General features: G+C 40.9%; 1 protein-coding gene across 2 annotated transcripts in view; it reads right to left on the minus strand.

Annotated features, from left to right (window-relative positions):
* DOCK8 (dedicator of cytokinesis 8) overlaps positions 1-23,979 on the minus strand; it is a 220,126-nt gene that overhangs the window by 130,173 nt on the left and 65,974 nt on the right. For both annotated transcript variants that reach the window (XM_032427435.1, XM_032427436.1), the window contains 3 exons: positions 11,257-11,380; positions 5,955-6,167; positions 1,017-1,102 (listed from right to left, as the gene is read on the minus strand). In XM_032427435.1, coding sequence (XP_032283326.1) covers positions 1,017-1,102; positions 5,955-6,167; positions 11,257-11,380 — 423 coding nt within the window. The remainder of the gene's footprint in view (positions 1-1,016; positions 1,103-5,954; positions 6,168-11,256; positions 11,381-23,979) is intronic.

Here is a 23,979-nt window from a genome sequence, read left to right on the forward strand (position 1 = left end):
GATGAATCCAGCTGGCATTCAGTTGTAGAATGGAAAGGAAATGAGAAGGTATTTAAGAAGTCAGGAAATCGGGGCGCCTAGGTGGCTCAGTTGGTTAAGCGACTGCCTTCGGCTCAGGTCATGATCCTGGAGTCCCGGGATCAAGTCCCACATCGGGCTCCCTGCTCAGCAGAGAGTCTGCTTCTCCCTCTCCCGCTCCCCCCTCTTGTGCTCTCTCTCTCTCTCTCTCTCAAAGAAATGAATAAAATCTTAAAAAAAAAAAAAAAAGAAGTGAAATCATGCAGAAAACTCTGAATTTCCAGCTTCTCTTGAAAAAGCAAAAAAAAAACAATACAGACAGTTGGCCAAAATGGGCTTGTGTCCTTGGATGGCAAGAACTGGCCCTCACCAGCAGTGGGTACCCCCTTAAAATAGTTTGCTAAAGTCACACTGCTCTCTGGTCCTCTGTGGTCCCCTGGCACTGAGACTGGGTTTTAGTCATATTTAAGGTTGTGTTTCAATAGTTAACAGTTTCTGGGGGGAAAAAAACCCCACAAAAGCTCTAATATGTAGCATTTTCTGATTTCTATGTTGTAAATATCCCACCATGGCCAATTTCAAGCTATGGACGGACGTGACATCACTGGACACAGAGCTGGGAAAAGAAAGGCACCATCAGCTCTCATGAATTAGTCAGCGTGGACTCAAGTACACCATTCACTGCTTTTCAGTTTTTTTCCCTGCATAGCTTTCCCTGTTCCTTTTGTAACTATGCTGTTTCACTCAGTTACCTTATGTGACTAACTTCACGGTGTGCCTTCCCTGTGACAGAGGAGGGACTGTCCAAGGCTTGGGAGAAATAGAATCTGGGTCTAGCTGACTCCAAACTCTGCTCCTCCCGCCACGTCACAACCACACACTGTTACAACGGCGCTGGAAGACCCTCCCCATTCAAGCTCTGTCCATAGAGACGCAGTTTATATGTAAAAGGCAAGATAAATCTCTGTGCAGTGGTTAGTACGTTTGCTGAGACTTACTTCAGGGTCAGCACCTTGACCAGTATTCTGTTGCCCAGATGTTCCTTAGGACATTCTGGTACCGGACGTATTTCCACGGCATCCTCCTATTATTAATCACATGGTAAAGAAATCATGAGTGAATTTCCATGAGGGGTTCTGGCTGGAATGAGTCCAGGGAAGGGAGGGCTGCCACCCAGAGCTCAACCTGCATTTGCCTTAGTTCTAATAGAGGGATAACACTTTGACTTTTATGAGAGTTTGTTATTCAATCCCAAGCTTCAAAGTCAACCTTAACCACAAACAAATTCTACTTTCGGAAAGCGAGGCATTTAAGACAAAGAGACAGAGGGAGGAAGGAAGGAAATGGGAACATGAATATGACTGAGTAACATCCACCAGATGGCATTGCAAAATTTTATACCTATTGTTGGTATTGTTGGCTTCTCTTTTTTCATTTTCTTTTTTTTTTTTGGCTGCTCCAAGTACACATTCAGAATATTTCTCCTGCCAAGGTTTTACTATTAAATAGTGAGTTTCAGACTTGAAGCCTGAGTCAAAATAGCTCACAGCAGGCTGTGTGTAAACCATCAATACTTATAATAGAGTGTCTTTCTCAGTTGACCGTTTTCTTAAACAGGTTTGAGGTTGAATGTATACATACATATCCAGCTAGAGCTTGCTGAAGTTCTAAGTACAGGAAACGTAGTAATGACACATTAGTAACGACTTAGTAATGACAAACACAACTTTTTTTTTTTTTTAACCACATCTGGGACTCTATTTTACCCCACTGGGACTCAAGACTTAAAGAGAAACATCAAGTCCCTAAGGTAACTTTTAACAATCAAATCTGAACTATCACAGGATCTTAATTATATTCATGTATGCAAAAATAACAGTGCAAAGCCCTGACAACTTTAATTCCTGCTCTTGTGGACTATCTGAACTCTGGTGGTCTGCAGCTCACAAGGGTCCAAAGAATAGAGTCGGGTCTAATTATATTTTCCTGGGCTGTAAATGATGGGAGCTTCCCCCCCACAAATACCCCACAGCAACGGTAACATTTTTAGAAATAACAGTAGAATCCACCTTCCCAGTAACTCTGCACCTGGACTGGTGAAACAAAGTGGTAAACCCGCCTCTACTCTAACCTCTATTGTCCAAGGCCCAATCCTGTGTTGGTCAGCTGGCCATCCTGTCCGGTGGAAGGGCTGAGCTTTTTTCAGAGGAGGCACTGCTTGATGCCCACACTGAACTCAGCTCCCTCAGAGCAAGCTCAAATCACTTGCAGGGTGATCAGAGTAGACACATCAAAAACGGAAGCCCCCCCGCCATCGGAGAAGAAAGTCAACATACATTCATGGGTTTCTAACACTATCTCTCTGGTCTGGATTCGAACCTTGGGGATCCTTTGTTAAAAGCTTTTCATTGGGAAAATGTAAACATACGCAAAAGTAGAGAGAAAAATGTAATGAACCACCTTTACCCATCATGTAGGTTTCAACGCGTTCAACTCGTGGGCAACCTGGTTTCACCTATATTCCCACTTACTACCTCTCCCCACTCAACAGTGGACTGCTTGGCACAGCAAAGCCCCAGACATCATATAACCTCATCTGTAAATCTCTAAAAGACAGACTTTTAAAAGTGCACAGCTGTGGGGCGCCTGGGTGGCTCAGTCGTTAAGCGTCTGCCTTCGGCTCAGGTCATGATCCCAGGGTCCTGGGATCGAGCCCTGCATCGGGCTCCCTGCTCAGTGGGAAGCCTGCTTCTCTCTCTCCCTCTCCCCCTGCTTGTGTCCCCTCTCGCTGTGTCTCTCTCTGTCAAAAACATAAATAAAAAATCTTTAAAAAAAAAAAAAAAGTGCACGGCTGTAATATCATGATGATTAAACTTTTTAATAAGTCTTTTTAATAAGACAATAAGACAACTTCTTAGTGTCACTAAATATTTAATCAGTTCCAAATTTCCCCAACTGTCTCCATTTTTTTTGCAGTTAGTTTGTTAAATCATGATACAAACAAGGTTTACATATTGATGCATTTCCTAAGTCCCTTCTAATCTATATGCTTTTCTTGAGCCTTTATAATTATCTGAAATTGGAACTAGTTCCTAGAGAACAAATATGAAGTTTTAAGTGGATGTCTGTTTTATCTTCCTCAGTGTGTATATATATATTTAGAGAGCGACAGAGGCAGAAAGGGAGGGAGAGAGATAGTGAGAGAGAAAGACAAAGACAGTAGGAAAGATGTTCTTCTATCAGTTGAGCCAGTGGGATCCTGAGGCCAACTCCGTATCTGCTTGCCTGTGACAGCATTATGTGAACAGATAAATCTCACCCCCCACCACCACTTTTTTTTTTTTCTTAATTGATTTTTACTTGGGTTCTGTCACTTGCAGCCTAGGGAGTCTGAATGCAAACTCTTCTGTGATCTAAAGGATAGTGGCATCTTTTTAGGGACCAACACATAGGATGCCTTTCACAGAACCGAGAGTGAGTCGGGGAAAGAACTCACCACATAGAGGCTTGGTGGTTATGTTCTATTTTACCTCTTCTGTAGGCTTAGTCATAATTTGGATATAATAGTTCACCTCTCTTCTCATTCTCCTCACCAGGAAATAAAGTCGTGGTAATATTAAATAGTTTCATTAATGTGTTCCCCCCAAAAAATCAGCAGGGGTGATCACCTCCAGGTAGCCAGAAATTTACTGTTCTTCCACAGGACTATCTTTGGAGAAAGTGCAAATTACAAGGACAAATGCAATTTCTGTGTGGACGAGCTTCAGAATATTAAAGGCTGGTATAGGGGCCCTCCAGCATTTTAGACATACCAATTTACAAATAACTGGTACAATAATTACAAAGCATTCCTCTCCACTCAATAAAGCAGGCCTATTAGGACCTTTGCTAGATTATAACCTTCAGTCCTAATCGAGTTTCTGCATTGTTTTGGAGACCATAAAACAAAGTTCCTTCCACAGAGTCTGTGATTTTTCTTACAATCAATGCAAGACTGGACACCCTCCCACTTAATCCCCTGAGGGGGACTTCAATGAGTTGATGTCTCACCAGACATGTCCTCCTCACCCTTTAATTGTTTTCTCTCTCCTGCCATCCACTTGGGGACACTTTCTTACTTACGGGCGCCTCCACCATGGAACTGGGAGGAAAAGGAATGTAAGTGGAAGTCAAATCTGTCAGATTAATATTTCTTGACAAAGCTGGTAAAAAAAAAATTTAGTTTTATATGGAAACTGAAAAGTTATGATATATAATGTGGTTGCTCATATCATCTTTGGATTTCAGTTATGTGCTCTAATATACCAGGTAGGCCTATGTAGATACATAAACAGGCAAACATAAAGTTTGGGGTTAAGAGGCTAGGATCCCCATTCTGTACTTTAATTTGCCTGCTGAATCTTGAACAAGTTCCTTAACCTCCCTGACCCTTACTCTGCAATCTGAAGAATGGAGGTGATGACACTGCCCACATTATTCATATTTATTTTTAACCTGCCTCATTCAGAAAAGGATTTGAGGCCACTGCAAATGAAATAAATAGGTGAGAAAATCAAGGGGCTGGAATATAAGGATAAGAAAGAAAGAAAGAAAGAAAGAGAGAGAGAGAGAGAAAGAGAGAGAGAGAAAGAGAGAGAGAGAGAGAAAGAAAGAAAGAAAGAAAGAAAGAAAGAAAGAAAGAAAGAAAGAAAGAAAGAAAGAAAGAAGGAAGGAAGGAAGGAAGGAAGTGATTTAGTAGCAGCAAACAGAAATTTGACCCTAAGTAAAGACTTTAGGAGAGCAGATTACAAGATGCTCATAGTCTCCTAAGTGTTCCTATTTCCCCAGTGGATGCAACTTCTTCCCTGTCCGAAGGCTTGACAGATAATTCCCCTCTGGATCCTAATTGAGGTAGATGCTGGGTGAGGAATAGGTCTGTGTCCTCAATAATATTTGCACAGTGGACATGATATCACATCTCTTGACTGCTGCCTCCCTTACTATGCTTTTTGCTGCCCAGTGGTAAGCTCATCCCAGGGCAAGTCAGCAAATACAATGCCCAGGGGTGTGGGATTCACAAGGTTTAAGAAGCCTGCTCCCTGATGGTCTTCCTGCTTGATCTGAACATTAAATGTCAAACATGTAGAGGCATGGATGGATGGCTTATCTTTTAAGCAAAAATGCTCCCTAGATCGTATATCTTGCAACTGAACTTTCAATAAAATTTGGACAGCAGAGCTTATTGCTGTAGCCAGTTTGGGCAAGAACCAGAAGCAAAGACATTCTGACAGACAGAGGAAAGACAGAGAGCCTCCCATTAAGCATGAGGAGCCTAAACAGGCTTGAATAATGGTCATTTCTCATCCCATCCATCCAAAGTACCCCAGGGAGTGACCACAAGGCAAAGCCTAAATGATCAAACTGTTCTCGGTCAGCTCCAATATATAAAGAAGTGGACAATCAGGATCCTGAAGTCGATGCACTAAGAGCATAGCCATGGTCATTTTAGACTGGAATGATTTCAAAGCAATTCTCTTCAGGTTGTTCATAGAGATTATTTTTAAAAAGATCTCAACACTTGAGGATATCAAAGTTCAAGTAACGCACACCTTGATGGATTATCCGCAAAACATACCCCCAAATAACTGAATGGTTTGACTTAATGAGCGAGATCACTGCATGCAGACCCTTGAAATGTTGTGAGGATTAAATGAGACAAAATCAGTGAAAGTGTTTTGTAAAGAGCAATGAAAATCCTGGTTGTTATTATCACAATCTCATTGGCAGGACTGATCAATAACCAACTTTGCTATCCTGTTGGATAAGTGAAAAGAACGGGCCAGAAATCATACAATTAAGCATCCTGACAGCGCTATCCGGTCATGACAAACGATAATACTCTCCTGGAGACTCTGTTCCTCCCTGAAATTCTCCAGCATGGAGAGGGTTGCACCCACCTCGTCCACCGATGGGTACAGGGCAAAGAGCTCCGCCTGCCGATTGGTCCTCCGGGCCTCTTCATTCTGCTTCTCGAAGTCCTCGGCACTCACTTGTTGCAGGAGGTTCTCCAGCTGCTGATCAGGCTGCAGGCTGCGGAGGTCGAAGCCACAGGCAGTGAGGGGCCCTTTCCCAGACACGTCACACAGCACGTTTAAGTGGCGGGGGCGAGCCTGCAAGAAGAGACCCATCTTGTGACAGAGATCGTGGGTCTAAAATGAGAACGAAAGCATCCGCGATGTCTCATCCCTGCACCCACGTGGGATTACAGAATCGGGCCTCAAGTTGCTTCTGAGCAAACTGGGGGTTTGACAAAAGCCACAACTTTGCTTCCTGGCCTGAATATCCTAAAATTAAATGTCTCCTTCCCACCTGGAAGCAGGTAATTACTCATCGGATGTGGATAAACCAGTCCTTGAGGAAAGGCTTGAAAAGAGCACTGTGTTCCTATTAGTTTGGGGCATGTTGTTTTCTGGAGATTGGGAGCCAAGTCTCTTGGGAACCTCGCTCATGTCCCACACTCAAGCAGAACAGAACTGGAAGAGGTTTAACAGAGAGGAGTCTGGACGGGGGTATATAGGGATCTCGTCCTAATCTCAATTTCAGAAGCTGGCTTTTGAAACTGGAAAATAAGATGACCTGAGAGGAGCCTTCCAAATTAAACCTTATATAAATTCCCAAACTGAATATTATGCTTCTGAAGACAGAGATGTGGGGCTGTGAATACTCTTCTTTGGTAACAGTTATAGGAAAAAGCGCCAGAACAAAAAGCAGAAAAGCCATTTGCTATTCAAGTAGTGTCCACTTTTAGTCACAGTGTGTTTGAAAAAAGAGTCTGAAAGCTTTCACAAAGCAGATGCTTTATTCCATTAGGAACGTTTCAGTAATGGGGAATGGTAAATCCAACCAAAGACTTGGCAAAGACTATATACCCACAATCAATGATACATCATAAGAATATAGATGAACTACTATAATAATGGTAAAATGTTATCCTAAAGTTCTACTGAATGGACATGCTACTATACAAATTCTCTATAATATATCCTTCCTGTGATACCCATCTACATTATAAAAGTGCTACTCTGCTAGATCATAAATTTTACCTAACCAAATGTGCTAGCAATAATCAATATTAGCACTTTAATTACTGATACTTTTTTTGGCTTAGAATTTATGAGAGCCTTGGGAAAATGAATTGAATTTACCAAGTTTCTTTGAAAGGATGTCTCTCTCTCTATATATAATCTCCAGAATTCATCCTAAGGGTATAACTGGACAAGTGAGCAAGGATTGTGAGGACAAGAGCAGCTCTGGAACACTGTAGTAACAAAATAACAGAAACTGTCTAAATATCCCCCCAAAGAGGTAGCATTAAAAGATTTGGGAACTTTCATCTAACGGAATGTTATACAGCCATTTAAAGAAAACCCAAGTAAATATGTATTCCCTGGAAGAGAAAGATGATCACAGCACAGTGTATTGTTAATATGAAAAAGGAAGGTTTACAGTATTATGTATAATATAATCTAATTTAATGGAATATATGTGTACCATGGAGTTGCATCATATATGTATTGAACTTACGTAAATTCGGGAACTTGGCCTCCACATTCCACTCAGAAGGTGCCAAGAATGGGAGTGACATGGAAGATGTTGCTCGTTGTCTCACTGTCTGAGCATCTCTGCATGGTGACTATTACTCTAACACTTAACATACCTTTGCGTAACTTGGCTCCACAACCTAGCTGAGGACTTAATTGAGTACTGTTAGTATGCTGAATGAGTGTGCTTCATGGGGGTGAGGGTCATTTACCTATTCTCTCTCAGCTCCAAATTTTATACTCTGCTCTCTGATGCTGGGCCTGGTACTCAGCAAGTCATATTTTGGCTTTGCCACCACTCCTTTTGGGTCCTGCCAGTAGGGCGCACTATAGGGAGACTGGATGGCTGGAGGAGGGAGAGGGGACTGGCCCCTCCCTCTTCGTTGCAGTTCCTCACACCTTGGTAGTGGCCATCGGCTCTAGCCTCCAGCTAGTTTGGGCACTTCCAGAACCATCCTCCTCTTACCTCCTTGGAGGTACCAGCACCAGCCAGACAGTCCCCCCTCCTAAGAGGTCCAAGTCCAGAGTCCCAGACCGCGTGGGATCTTTCCTCTGAGATCCCAAGACACCACCTCCAGCCAGGTCCGGCCCCCTCCCGAGAAATTTGAGTCCCAGCTCTAAGGCCACTCTTTGGAGCTTCTAGGTTCTGATAACTCCAAACTCTTCCCACCAGACCCGTGGTTCCTGAGTCTGGTCTTGGGACCAGTAGCCTCAGCATCTCTTGGGAAATGCTAATTAGAAAAGCAAATTATCAAGCACCACTCCGACCTAATGAATCAGAAACTCTGGGGTGGGGTCCAGCACTGTGAGTTCAAACAAGCCCTCCAGGGATTGCAGTGAAGCTTCAGTTTTAGAGCCACTGCCCGGGGCCCCAGCCCCAGCATGGCATGCTGTTTCCTACTCTTAAAATTTCTGTAGGACTTGAATTTTCCTGTTTGTTTCTCTCGATCCTCCAAAATTGTTTAACCAATCTCTATGTTAAATTTCTTTTGTTGAGATACCTGGTGTGGCTTCCGTCTGACCAAGACAAGGAAAAATTTAGTAGGTCATGATGTAAAATAAAAGCTGAATTTAGTCAAAATTACCAATGAAAAATCCCGTAAAAATCTCCTACAGAGTACAGATATCCCACGCTTCAGGAAGCCCACTATATTCAGCACGGGAACTGACGGCTGATTCCTCCGTAGAGCTCAGATTAAGGAGTCAGCTGGGCAGTAGAGACCATGTTGTTGGAAAAATCGGTATTATATTAAAACTCTCCAGTCATTCACCATTCAACATGGTGAGATGCTTATAATGGGAGCACCTGAAAGCTGAAAACTCTATAGATGCCCTATAAAGTTCAGAAGATGCCCTATAAAACTTGGACAAATTTCTTCCCCTTTGTTTTATTTTTCCCATCTATAAAATGGACCAAGTTGGAATAGAGCCTTAGCTTTCTAGAAAAAAATTTTTAATTGTGGTAAAATATACCGAACATAAAATTACCATCTTCATCATTTCTTAGAGTACAGCTCAGTAGTGTGAAGTACATTCACACTGTTGTGCAACCCACCATCCACAACTCTTTTCATCAGTACTGCAAGTCTGTACCCATTACAAGATAATTTCCATTCCTCCCACTCCCTGCAATTCCTGACAACCACCAATCTATTCTCAGTCTCTAGGAACCTGACTACTCTAGGGACCTCACATAAGTGGAATTATACCATTTTTGGTTTTTTGTGACTGGTTTATTTTACTTAGCATGTATGGGCACTAAGAGTGAGCTGGCATCAACCTAAATGCTTTACACATATTAACTCATTGAATACTCAAACAACCCCCTGTGTTAGTTACTATTTGTTGTCAATGTTACTAGTGTTATGAACTTGAATGTTTGTGTCCCTGAAAAATTCTTGTGTTGAAATCCTAATGCCCAATGGGCTATTGGGAGGTAGGGCCTTTGGGAGGTGATCAGGTCATGAAGATGGGGCCTTCATGAATGGAATTAGTGCCCTTAAAAGAGACATGAGAAAGTTTGTTCTCTCTCTCAGTCTCCACTGTGTGGTAATACAACAAGGTGTCTGCAAACCAGGACCAAATCAGCTGACACCTTGATCTTGGACCTCCCCACTTCTGAACTGTGAGAAATAAATGTCTGGTGTTTTAGCTACCCCAGTCTATTGTACTCTATTATTCAGCCCAAGTTGACTAAGACAGTTCACTTCCCTTGGGGCGCCTGGGTGGCTCAGTCGGTTAAGCATCCGACTCTTGGTTTCAGCTCTAGTCATGATCTCAGGGTCTTGAGATCAAACCCCGAGTCAGGGTCTGCATTCAGTGGGGAGTCTGCTTGAGAGTCTCTTCTTCTCCCTCTCCCTTCCTCACATGAACATGCTCTCTCTCTCACTCTCTCTATAAAATAAATAAGTCCAAAAAATGCTTTAAAAAAAAGCTTTCCCTGAATAATTAATAAGTACTTGTTATAGAAACTGTGTAAAATTGAGAAAAGAATACTTTTTAAGAAGATACAAGAGTTCTAGTACCTAAAGATATTACCTTCTATATTTCTGTAGGCATATCTTTCCTACCAAATTCAAGAGTTTGATTCTTGATTTTGGTTTCACACATTAGTATTTCCCACATTTTCCACAGTCTCTTCTAAGATTTCAATGGCTGTATAATTTTAACAGATGCACAAAGTATATATGCTCAACTATTCCTCCACAGAAACTCTGAGTTCTCAAACTTTCCAGTTAACCATGGTTGTCCTTTTCTAGAGCAATCACTCAAATACATTCAACATATTGTACCAGATTCAAAACATTACTTTGCCTAGTTAGCTCAGCTGCTTCCATTTTTTCCCAAAGGGTTTAAATATTCTCAAACCTAAACTAACGTCAAAGTCAGAGAGCTGAGATTTAAAATTGGAAGAGACCAGTGCAGCCCATCATTTCCCATTGAGTGGACTCAGGCGGTAACATGACTTCCCCAAGATCACACAACAGTTCACCAAGATGGCGGACAAGCAGATCTCCTAAGGCTCTACTCCCTTTACACCAGCTGGTCTCCATACCCAACACTCCTTTTTAATGTAAATGTTTCCTAATTTCTCCTCTCCCATCCTGAAATGTCATGTACAGATGATATAACTTACTTATATACATATATTTTTAAAACGAACTCAAAAAAAAATTAACAGAACAAGGAAATAAAAGTAAAAGTTATAATAAAATAAGATGGCTTTATTATCACCCTTGTTTTCCAGGGGAGGAAGCCTGGAGAGGTTAATGATCCTTCCTGGGGCGACAGAGTTAGTATGCAGCAAAATCACGAAGAGAATCTGGGCAGCCTGGCCTCAGTGTGGATTTTCACTCAGTCCACAGCCTGCCTTAGAGGTACCACTGGGTCTCCTCAGGAACTGTTATGGGGAGAGGGCCCCCCCTCTGATTCTACCTCTTTTCATTATTGAACTTGTGGGTTCTCATTTGAACACCGATTTCTGTAGGTACAAACAGGTTTAAAAAAAAAAACAAAAAACCCCACTGAGTCAGACGGTAACGTTCCTCCTACTCTGACATTCTCTGAGTCTAGCCCTTTCTCTAGTTAAAACGCCAACAACATGCCCTGGGCAGAACAGCCCAGTAACCTGGTAACCATGTTTGTTGATAGAAAATACCTGTGTGCTTGGTTCATGGCCCTCCAAGGACTCTGACTCAAATGTCTGTTTCTGGAGCGTCTTGTGAAAATCTCTTCGGGATCCAGTCTTTTTAAAGCTGCAAATCTCCGAACTTCCTTGGTTTCTTTTTTTGTTGTTATACGTAATTTGGAGAGAGAGAAAGAGAGAGAGGTACAAACGCATTAGGTTAAAAATAAAAGTAATGGCTGAGAGTAGACATAGCGCTGAAAGATCTTGCAAAGAGAGGACCGATTGTAATTCCTCACATCTAATTATGCACCAGGCCTAATACAAGAGTCTGCTGTAATCAGATACAGACTTGCCTCCTGGCTGGCTCATTATTAAAGGCAGGACCGGTCTGGGAAAATGCCACTTCGGAGGTGTGGTCATTTCAGCTGCGGGGCATTTGGCTCCAAGCTGACGCTAAAAACTATGACCCTAGTGTTAAGAGGCTGGAATAAATCTAGCAATGGGCAGAGCTGCAAATAAAGATCATTTGAAGATAAAAATAGAGGAAAACGTTGAATGTCCCCAACAGTGATCTTCACAATGAATTAGAAAGGCAGGACATGGTTAAGAAAAAATAGAAATAAGTGATGGACAGGCCAAAAATCTCTGCTAACAGTCTCAATCTCCGCTCCGTGCACGCCACTAAAATTGGATTTCAAAACTGTGTAGCTATGAAAAGGGTTTAAAATATAATGGCCAGCCCTGTCACTGGAGAAAGAAATTAGACCATTGTGAAAAAGGCAACAGATAGAGGCTGTCAGATACTAACTGCAGAAACCAAGGGGCCTATTCCCCATTTTGTTTTGTTTAAAGATTTTATTTATTTATTTGACAGAGACACAGCGAGAGAGGGAACACAAGCAAGGGGAGTGGCAGAGGGAGGGGGAGAAGCAGGCGTCCCGAGGAGCAGGGAGCCTGACGCGGGGCTCGATCCCAGGACCCTGGGATCATGACCTGAGCTGAAGGCAGACGCTTAACCATCTGAGCCACCCAGGCGCCCCAAGAAACCAACGGGCCTATTCCCCGTTTTTATGACTCAAAGTCTTCTTGGAAAACAGGCTGCAAAGTCAACCGTACAACCACCTGCCTTTTTGGTTTGATTTCTCACACTATTAGAAAAACCCCCGAGCAAGTGGGTAAAAGGATATGAAATGAGTGAGGATTTATTAGGCAGATCAAATGGCAGGCAGATAAAGCAGGAGATGTGGGAGAGCTACTAGCAATGATCCACGTTTATAACTCTTGGGGAGGGTGAAGTGTTGGGTTATGCACAGACTCGGTATTCAATAAATTATAGTTGATTAAGTTAATTAAAGAAAAAAAAAAAAAGGAGCTGTCCCAGTGTGGTCTACAGGGAGAAAAAAACTCTGTCCTTAGATTTTATTGTGCTCTCAAGACAAGCAATTTGAGGAAAAGGAGACAAGAAATAGCCCCTGAAGAGGGACAAGACGGGCTTGGTGACTAATTCAAGTCAACGTCTGCTATAAATCGTCATCTTCAGCGTCTCTTGGCCACTTGTACTGCCCTGACCCCAAACCTGTATTCCCGGGGCTGGGTGAACAGCAGGCCAAATTGGGGAACTGAAAAAAATAAGTAAATGAGTAAGGTACACTCTGAATAAGGAAATAAGAGTAAACATTTAGAAAAGATTTCAAGAGAAATACGCAGAATAACCTCGGGCTTGGAATTCCTAAACACCAACAAAATAAATGAAATTTAAAATATCATATTGTTCATAAACATCAATTAGCAAAGAAGTATTTTGGGGAGACCCCTTCAAACAATTTCCCAGAAGTAATAACTACTTAAAATATTTAAGAAAATTATGTTGGTTCCAGTTGCTCTAAGTGTGCTAATGGCAGTGTTAAGAAGAGCAGATACATGCGTGAGCAAAATTTATTTGCTATTATAATATTTATTTTCTATGAACAGAGATCTTTGAGAGAGAGCGCCTCACATAGGATTTCATAAATCTGTTAGCTTCTTCTTTTTTTTTTAACCTGTTAGCTTTTTAAAAGTGATTCTCATCAATATAAACTTCCCCAGCAACATGCATGTGTGTGCTGGATGGGTAGCTTTTCTAGTGCATAAAATAGCTTTTGGACTCTCTCTGAGGGTTCAGAGAAAAAGCTATATGTGATATAATGTCTGGGGGAAAAGGACCCAACTTGAAATAGCGGTAAATAGTGAGTTGTGTCCCAAGATTACTGTCGTTAATTACAATACACCAAATCTGTGATTGTTTTTCCTGAAGAATCCAATTTTAAGGGGGAAAATTCCGAAAGGAATTAATTAATATAAATTAATTCTAGGGGCACCTGGGTGGCTCCGTTGGTTAAGCATCCAACTCTTGATTTCGGCTCAGGTCATGATCTCGAGGTTGTGAGATCAAGCCCCACATCGGGCTCCGCGCTGGGCGTGGACATGGAGCCTGTTTGATTCTCTTCCCCCATTCCTCTGCCCCTCCCCCCTCTAAAATTAATTAATTAAGTAATTCTAAAATCGAATGCAAACAAATTAAAACACAAATTTCACACTTTGGCATCTGCCCTTTGCCTTTCTTGGGACTTGTACACTCCAAAGGGTATTGCTGCTAAAGGTTCAATGTCACATGTCTCCTCACAAGGCCACCTGCTCAGGCCACAGAAATAAAACTCAGGAAGCAGCCTAACTTAAGACCTTGTGTGCCTTGACAACAAGAACCATATCTGCCTTAGCTTTATTTCTTGTCTCATAAAGTATACCTATTTCTGAGTGTTTACTGACAAGTGAACAGCACACACACACACACACACACACACACACACACAATTACAGCCTTACAGCCGTGCACCTGCCCCCATCATCCTCAATCACTTCCCTCAGTGCCTCTGTTTCTTCATCGGTGACGCATAAACATGAGGTGAATTCTAGGATATTTGCCCAGCTTTAAGGTTTTATGAGAAAAAGTTCGTACACTGTATCTGGAAACATTCAAATCAATTTTCTTCCGAAGATGCTTAAATCTGGAAGAAGTCAAATTTATTTGGCTATTGCTCTTTTGCTATTTTATGCAAATAGATGTTTTCTTTCTTTTTTGGTCTTCCACTGTGTTAGAACGTTTTCTGGAGTTATTTCAAAGACACATTTCAAAGAACCCCAAAGACACTGACAAATGGGCATTAAAAAAATGAGTCACCGAATAGTGTTAAACATTCATTTCACAATAATATATATATACATATATATGTACATATATGTGTGTGTGTGTGTGTATATATATATATATATATATATATATTCTAACTCCATATATGCACCAGCCCTCAGCATTTGGGGGATGGAAAGCATTAAGACTGACGTCTTCCATGGTTGTGTGTTTGAAACCAGAGCAAACGTCTCTCCCCTTCCTCATTCCAGATTTAGCATCTACTTCCCCATTTTATCACAAAGCTGTCTTGTGGCAGCAGGGGTAGAGCTGGCTGGGGGAGAGGATAAGACTGGCAAGAATGTAAAGATGATTCATTTTAAAAGTGCCAGCCACAGAAGGTGGAAACCACCACCTCGTAGGTAGTAAGGCTGCTGGTTGAGTGCCCCTGGCCACCAGAAACCCCAGCCTCACTACCCGACGTGGGCAACTGAGTCAAATAAAGCCATGCTCCTGTTGAGCCTCTTTGCAGACAAAAGAAAGATACGGAAGTGGGCCAAGTGGTAGAAAAACTATTCTTAAAATGAACAAACCTATTGCTTCTCAAGAGAACTGCATTCCTTTTCTCCAAATACAATTACTGTATATTTGGGAACAATCCAAAGACCAAACATATTTTATTTCTTTTTAAAAAAGGTTTATTTACTTTAGAGAGAGAGAGAGAGCAAGCTGGGGGAGGGACAAAGGGAGAGGGAGACAAGCAGACTTCTGCCAAATGGGAAGCCTGACTTGGGGCTCAATCCCAGGACCCTGAGATTATGACATGAGCCAAAATCAAGAGTCAGATGCTCAACCAACTGAGCCACCCAGGCACCCTAAGACCAAACAGATTTTAAAGACCAAAGTCTTTAGAGGCAGTGTGGAGTAGACAGAATTTGGCTCTAGAGTTCAGGGCCTGGGTTCGGATGCTGCCCCCTTACATACTGGCTATGAGACCACAGGCAAGTGACTTAACCTGTCTGAGCCACAGTTTCCTCAGGTGTGAAATGAGGAATAACACTGCTCATTTTGAAAGCCCGTGTGCTGACTGGAAAACAATACATGTACATCTTCTTCTTGTCCTTCCTCCACTTCCCTCTCCTTCCTCTCCCTCCTGTACAATTTGGCACTAAAAACATCAGAACAAGGTAATCCTCCATGCCACAGGATGGGGAGTAGGTGAGGAAGCCCAGAATGGGAAGTTGAAGGCCAAACAGGGTGAAGAGAACATGCATAGAAAAGGTCTGCCTGGCATGGAGAATCAGAACCCACATGGTGTGAGGGGGGGCCCCCAAGCCTGGAAGAGCCTGGCAGGTGATAACAGAGTAGACATTCTGGGTAGGACAAGGAGAGCATGCACCTGGAGGAACAGTCTGCCAAGGGTGTCTCTACGGACGGGTGGCCTGGCACTCAGTATCTGTGCAGGTCAAAAAGGGCAGCCACCCAGGGTGGACGGTGCCCATCCAACAGGGGCAAGCCTGTTGCAGGTGTCAGCATCAGAGCCAGAATATGAGGAGGAAGCCGACTGTGTGGGGGCTGGGGGTAGTGTGGGCAACGGTTACATATCGGAGGATTAATCAAGTAAGCAAACATACTAAGGACAGTAAGAGTCAGGTTTTTCACCATCTGAGAAGGGATAAAAATATGGAAAGGAAGAAAATTAGAACGAATACTCTGATGTCATGTTGGAATTGCATGTATCGACATGAACTCGTGGTTTTCAGTGCCCATGCGTGCATGCGCGCACGCACACACACACACACACACACACAAACACACACACACACACACGCCCTACCTCTGTTCACTGAGAAGACATGGGAGGAGTGACACCTTAACAGAAATGAGCACACTCGACACCTCCAGCTTGGCTTCTAAGTACCACTTTCCACCTAAAAGGAGTCAGAGCTGCTTGGAGAAATGACTGATTCCAGGGGTGAGGAAAGGACAATGTAAGATCAGCTTGGAATATCTTGTGGCAAAAAGCAAGGATATGATCAATGGCTCTTTGGGGGCATGTGAAAAAGACACAAGGGCCAGTTGGAGGGATTGACACTGGTCAAAGTGAGGATAATCTGAGCATCAAAATAAACCATAGAACTGGATTCAAACTTACTGAATAAAATAGGAAACTATGATTTAATATCGATACAAATAAACTGAAAATTTGATGAGGAATTGGGCATTTTACAATCATCAAATCCAAATGGATTACTAACAGCAATGCTGCTTGTGGTATTTGAGTCACCCATACAACACACCTGTTGCAGTCTGCTTTTGAGGGGGGCGTGATACTCATAGTGATGGTTCCCACAGCTGCAAACAGCTATTTTACTAAGTTCTCTGGTGGAGTTGTGTTCAAGCATTAGCATATTTACATGCCTGCTATTTTATGTAGTCTGCTTCTTTTATTTCTCCTTTATGTAACGGTTGGGACATTTTACTGACTTCTACAAATGAGAAAGTTCATGGGTGATAAAGGCGGCATTATAAAATATTCATTACACAGAAAGACGCTGTTGGGTCTGATAGATCTGAGAACACTTGTCTTAAAGGAACACGATATGGATATTTGCTTGTTAAAGTTTCATTCATTCTCCCATTCAACACAGGTTTATAAAGTATCTCCTGAGAATAAGGCACCAAAGAGGATGTAAAGGGGAATACACAAGAATCCTAGCTTTAAAGGAGTCCCTGTCCTCAGTGAAGTCATAGTCTATTGAGAAATACCACATATTTAGCAGGGGAAACATTCAGACAAGAAATCAGAATGCAATGTAGAGGGGCGCCTGGGTGGCTCAGTCGGTTAAGTGTTTGCCTTCGGCTCAGGTCATGATCTCAGGGTCCTGGGATCGAGCCCCAGGTCAGGCTCCCTGCTCAGCGGGGAGTCTGCTTCTCCCTCTGCCCCTCCCCCTGCTCTTACTTTCTCTTGCTCGTGTGTGCTCTCTCTCTCTTTCAAATAAATAAATAAAATCTTAAAAAAAAAAAAAAAGAATGCGGTGTAGAGTATGACAAGAGCTTCTAAGAGAAATACAAACAGCATGTTTTGAAAATTCACAGAAGGGATCCATTTCTTCCGGCCAGGTCAGGGAAGGCTTCACGAAAGCCCTGGCCCTTGGGCTTCCGGGGGTGTGGATTTGTGGGGATGGGAGTGTGTGTGTAACAGCTCAGGAGTGGCTCAGCGATTTCCACAGCTGGATTGCTCTTTGTAGCTGCACAGGCCGATGAGCCTTGCTTGCCTTCTGTACTTTTACAAAGCAAATAGCTAAACACCTTGACAGCCAGCACGACAAATGCATGTCATAATAAGCAATTATTGATCAGGGAGACATTTTTATGGTGTTTTGGGAGTAACTGAATTATATGCACTGATGTGTTTGAATTTTAATTGTTTACCAGTTCACTGGGAGTAAAATATGGAGTAATAAAACAGATGATACCCCATTCCTTGATGTCCCAGCTCTCCTTGAGCACGACCTTCCTTCAGAATTACCTTAATCACTCAGGATGAAAAGCAAAGTCTAAGGGCTTTTATGATGTTGCTCATAACACTCATGAAATGTTTCATTGTCGCTGTGGATAATACACCAAGAATAAATAGCATGTGAACAAGTTTAATTACTTAAGAGTTCGACTTTCCACCAAGACACCAAACACGACGTAAGTGAATCACTCTTTAGTTCATTTAGAGAAAATGGCAGAGGAAATAATGCTTAAGTATTTAATGTGATCCAAAAGATGCCTGCAAACATCAATCCAAACAAAATGATCAAATATTTAGAAATGAGATGAGATGAACAAGCAACCATGGCACCATTCTCTTCATTGGATCAAGGGTCATTTCCAAAAGTCATGGAGAGAGAAGCACTATTATTTTTAGAGCTATAACACCACATTTTATGGTATAGGCATGAAAGATAGAATGGAACCCATTCAGGGCATCTTCCATTCTAAGTACCACAAACATTTCAAGTACGAAAACATATTTCCCCCAAAAGGAGATCACATATTTTGTGTTTTTGTGTAGTTTAATTTTTCTTATTAAGTGAAAAAGAAATTTGAGAACTTTCCTCTATCCTTCCTAGGCAGCACTCTTTGTCTGATTTAAAAGCCTCAATTATAGAACTTGAATGGGAATTGCTCTATAGAATTATGAGCATGGGAGGGAACACAAGTGGTCATTACTCTACTCCCCTGCCCCCTAAGTGGGATTCAAAGCCATTATCACAGATAGCAAGGACATAAAAGACTATCCTTAGATATTACAGAGAAATGTAATATCAGCAAGGAGATAATTGAGGAATAAAAGAGCTAACTAAATCAGTGTTTGACTGCATGGTTATGGATGACAGAGACATGTCCATAGAAGGTGAAATGGCTTCATTAAGTATGTCTTCCAGAGGAAGGTAGTTCCCCCCCCCCCCCCCCCCAGTGCATTAAAATATATAGGATAGAGTTTTTGGTTCATTCCTTTGACATGCTAATATAAATGCTTTTTCTGAAGTCTTCAGATCTTATTTCACTTGAAAGGAATATTTTGGGTAGGTTGAATTGGAACTAGATAAACCCTAAAGCCTTCTGATTTTCCAAATTTTATCTTAATTTCAAGAATAGAGAAATTATAGTGCTTATGAGGGGAGCTCTACCCTGGATCATTAAATGAAACCTTCACTAACACTGAGTTGTCCCTTGTTTTTTTTTCCTGTTTTATATAATATCTTACTAACAGGTCTAATTGAAATTATTTGTCAACTGGGCAGGGACAACTGAGCCATATTCTGTAATACTCTTTAATAAATATAATAAGCGGTAGCTAATCTATTACCATAGGCCAAGAAATCTTAGTACTTTACATATGTTAATTTATTTATTGCATATAATATAACTTATGTGGTAGACACTATTCTAATTCCTGTTTTTCTGATTAGGAAATTGAGGAACAAAAGAAATAGTTTGTCTTAGGTCACACAGCAAGTAAGTTGGGGAGCCAGGACTTGAATCCATTTACTCCTGCTCCAGAGAAACCATCATTCTATGAAATAATATAATAAACCATAGCAAAGTAATAGAGCTTACATTTAATGAGTAATTAATTACTGTCAGGAACTATCTTAGATTTCCATCTATTGATTTTAGGGCACAATTACAATTCATCCTTTTTAGATGACACTTCAGTGAGTTGTGACAAATGCATACAGTCGTGTAACCACCACCACAATCAAGATTTAGAACAGTTCCAACACTCTCAAAAGTCTCTAATGACCTTTTGCAGTCAATTCCTTTCCCCACCCCCCAGACCCCGGCAACCACTGATCTGTTTTCTGTCCCTACAGCTCTGCCTTTTCCAGAATATCATACAAATAGAATCATGCATTATCTTTTTTGTCTGGCTTCTTTCACATTGCATAATGCAACTGATAGTCATCTCTATGGCCGCATGCATGAGTAATTTGTTCCATTTTAGTGCTGAGTAGCATTCCATTGTATGGATGTACCAGAGTCTGGTTATCCATTACCCCATTGCGTATGATTTGGGTTGTTTCTAATGTTTGGCAATCACAAATAAAAGTGCTATAAATATTTGCATATAGATGTTTATGTGAACAGAAGTTTTCAGTTCACTTGGGTAAATACCTAGAAGTAGGAAGTCAGGTGGTATGATAGGTATATATGTAACTGGGATTCTAGGGTAGATAAGGGAAGGAAACTCAGTGATAGAAACAATATTCAGAGAGTATAGTAGCTTCCAGTTACAATAACAAGAATACAAGTTCAGGAATTTATATTTTATTTTGATCAATCATATCCAGCATTGGCAAGGATATGGAGGGACAGGGCAGTTTCATGCCCAGTTGGTAATGGAGTCAATCAGTAGAGCTTTCCTGGAAAAAATTTGGCAGTCCTTATGAGGATGCGTCATGTGCACGGACTCCACTTCTACCCTCAGAAATCCTCACATACATGTGTCCAGGCAAGTGTGCCTAGATGTCTATTGTGATATTACTTATACCTGTGAAAAATGGACACAATTTCAATGTCCATCAATAGAGAAAGATTCGATAACTTAATGATACATTCCTTTGCCCCTGGAATACCAGGCAGGGAGGGAGAGATCTCTGACATGGAAGGAATGTCAAAGATATTATTGAAAAAAATGATATTTTGTATATATATGTAACATATATACATATTTACCTATGTGTACTTACATAATATTTATGTAAAATACAAATATCCATCTATATATTTGTGAGGGCATGAAAAGCTCTGGAAGCCCGCATAGCACAATATTCGTGCATTAAGAGTGGGTTGAAGAGAAGGGCAGGGAGTGAGCGAGGAGTGAGGCAAGAGACCGCCTTCTACTTAATACACGTCTACATGACTTGATTTATTTCAAAACGAGCATGCATCATTTGACACATAAAATAACAAATTCAAAGGAGAGCTAGTTAATCACTAAGTAACAACAGGCCAAAAAGATTATAGCATCCTCCTCTAACATCCCAGGACACTGTTTATGAAGATGCAGAAAAAATGGAAACTCACCCAAATGAGCACATAACTTAATACCTGAATCTGGACAGAATCTCTGTGGATCAGATGGAGCTGGCAGAATGATGTCCCATGCTTTGTCTCCCCAAAGGGGAACTCAAAGGAAAACAGACACTTCGTACTGTCCTTCCTGCCAGGCCCTGAGCAGTCAAGGTCTACATGAGCCAGAAATCTGAATGCTCCTTCTTCGTGGTAGAGGATTATGTATGGAGTCACGGCCAGGCTCCAGCTGGCTGCACTCCTTTCTCCCTTGCCTTTCTCTTTCTACCATCATTCAGCAATGCTTAAGAAACAACTCACAGAAAACAACTGAGCTGAAAATGTGTGCAGGGTTGGGAGATGAAGGGCGTCTGGCAACAGTGTATTGGATTTTCCCCACAAATAAAATATTATAGGTGCATATGGGGGCAGAATGATCTCTGGGAGGAGTGTGTACTAGGAATGTATTTTCATGTTCAGAGTATCAGATTCAGAGTACCAAAGAATCAAACAGTGGGATAGAAAAAGGCGCTTCCTCTCTTAAACACCAGTCAAAGCTTCCAGAAACTGACAATGAGTTTCAGAGTTGCATACTTCTACCGAATTTCTGGGAAAGAAACTGGCCCATTATACAAGTGTGCAGAGAACAGGACCAGTGGCAATCCCCATCCCCAGTATGTTGCCAAAGATAAAGCAGATATCACTTTGTTTTATGGGGAAAGAAAAAGACACAAAAATTTGAATAAAATAAATATATGGATAATCATTGTTCCTACAGAAGAGATAAAAACAAATAGAGACACATAAGGGAACAGAAAAGCAATCAAGTGGCTAATGGTTTGGATTAACATTTTAATCTAAAATTCCCAGTAAATAATATCAGGTTTGTGAATTACATTTTAAGCAAGACAGCAAAAATGGAAATCACAAGGAAAATTATGAATACAGATTTGATTACATAAATAATTCTGAATGTTAAAAATTATAAGCAATTTTGAAAGGCAAAGAACATACTGGATAGGAATTTGTAATATATGCTGGACAAATAGTTAATATCCCTAACAATAAAGGTAGTCCTAGAGATAAACAGGCCCAGACAAATATATTAATAGAGGTGCACAAATTTCAAGAATAAACAGGACATGAAGGAAAAATTACAAGTGGGCCAACTAATATATGGACAAAGCTTTGCCCAATTTCATAATACAAAAATGCAAATAAAAGATAGTCTCTTTACAAGTAAAATTGGAAATGTATTAAAAGATAACATCCAATATTTTTGAGGATTCATGCACATATTGTTGATAATTTTCTGATATATTATTCCCAAATCCTTAAGTTTGTACATAACCCTAGACAGAGAAATTCCTCTTCTAGGGATTTATTCTGAAGGAAAAAAAAATCATAGATGTGCACAAAGATGTTACTGTATTGGGGTATAACCCTGAAATTCAGGGAATCGTGTAAACATTAAAATTGGTTAAGTGAATTTTGATGTAAATATATCATGCAACCCTTAAAAATTGGGTTGAGGAAGAGTATGTAATAGCAAACAGAGATAATCACCAGTTACTGTAAAAACCCAAAATAGCATCATGCTATAAAATAGTATTATAATCTGATTTAGTTTTTATACAAATATATATACAAAGAAATATGATGTGAAAACTATGTATCAAATGTTAATGGCAGTTATCTGTCTATAGTAAATTAAGTGGGTTTTTTTTCTCCTTTTGTTTCCCTATAATCTCTAAAATTTCTAAAATGAGTATTCCGAAAGAGTCCTTTTTTCTTTCACATTTGTGCAACATAGAGGGGGAAAAAAGAATATTCCAATGGGAATTGCTATGAGGAATTAAAAAAAAAAAAAAAGTGTCCCAAGAAGCAAACAGAAACCAAGTGTAGTAAAATGGACCTTTCTATTTATTGTTCCTTCTCAGACTTTTTTAGAACCTTAATATCCAGAAAGTATCTCTAATTGTAACATTTAAAAGCTTGAGAACAACTTGTTCTGAAATTTTTTATTTACTACCGGCAAAGCATAATCTTACTTGACTACCTGACAAACTTCGTTTTCCATTCATGTTGGAAATTAGAGCACATGATGGATTAGCATCTAACTTTCTCTTAATTACTATTTCTAAGCGGTTGCTTTCTTTTGCTCGGCTATTGAAAATAGTATGCTTACTGACATTACTCCAAAAAACATCAGCACAAATTCAATGGCACACTTCCAGGAGCTGGATAAAACCCAACCTCCACAGTCTTTCACTGTTTATCCCATAGGACAGTAATTCTTACCAGAGTACAGGAGAGGTGAGGAGAGCAGAATTTCAAACTATTTATGTCTTGATAAAGGCTCTCTGATGCTTTTTCTAATGGGATGTGTCCTCAGTCTGCAGACACTCCCCGCCCTGGTCCCCAACTCATACATACACATAGGCTGAGGATTTTCATGTGTCTACATGTTTCTCATGGGACAATACTGTCCAGGTCAGTGACATAGAGACAAAAAGCTCAAGACAATGTTGTAGAACATTTGACTAACCCAGGAGAGAAGGGCCCTTTTGACGGGAAGCCTAGCAAGTAATCTATTTCTTGGTTACAAATTTAAATGTTACCTTTGAACCTGAGGCCAAGTTTCAATTCATTTACTTTTCCCCCCTCGGAATTCATCAGAATGGAAACAAAACAAAAAGGCCCTATTCTTTATATTTAAAACGTAACTTTCTCCTTCCATAGGTGAATGGCTAACCAAACTGTGATAAATCCACACAGTGAAATATTCGTCAGTGAAAAAAAGAAATGAGCTCTCCAGCCACAAAGAGATGTGAAGGAAAAAGGCAAAACTATGGAGTCAGTAGAAAGGTAAGTGGTTGCCAGGGAGAGATGATTGTGGGGAGAACAGATTTTTTAGGGCAGGGGATACCGCGATGGTAGATACATGGCATTATACATTTGTCAAACTTGTAGGACCTAGGACACAAAAGATGAGCCCTAATGTAACCCATGGACTT

The sequence above is a fragment of the Phoca vitulina genome, unplaced genomic scaffold (assembly GCF_004348235.1).
Source record: "Phoca vitulina isolate PV1807 unplaced genomic scaffold, GSC_HSeal_1.0 scaffold37, whole genome shotgun sequence".
Lineage (NCBI taxonomy): Eukaryota > Metazoa > Chordata > Mammalia > Carnivora > Phocidae > Phoca > Phoca vitulina.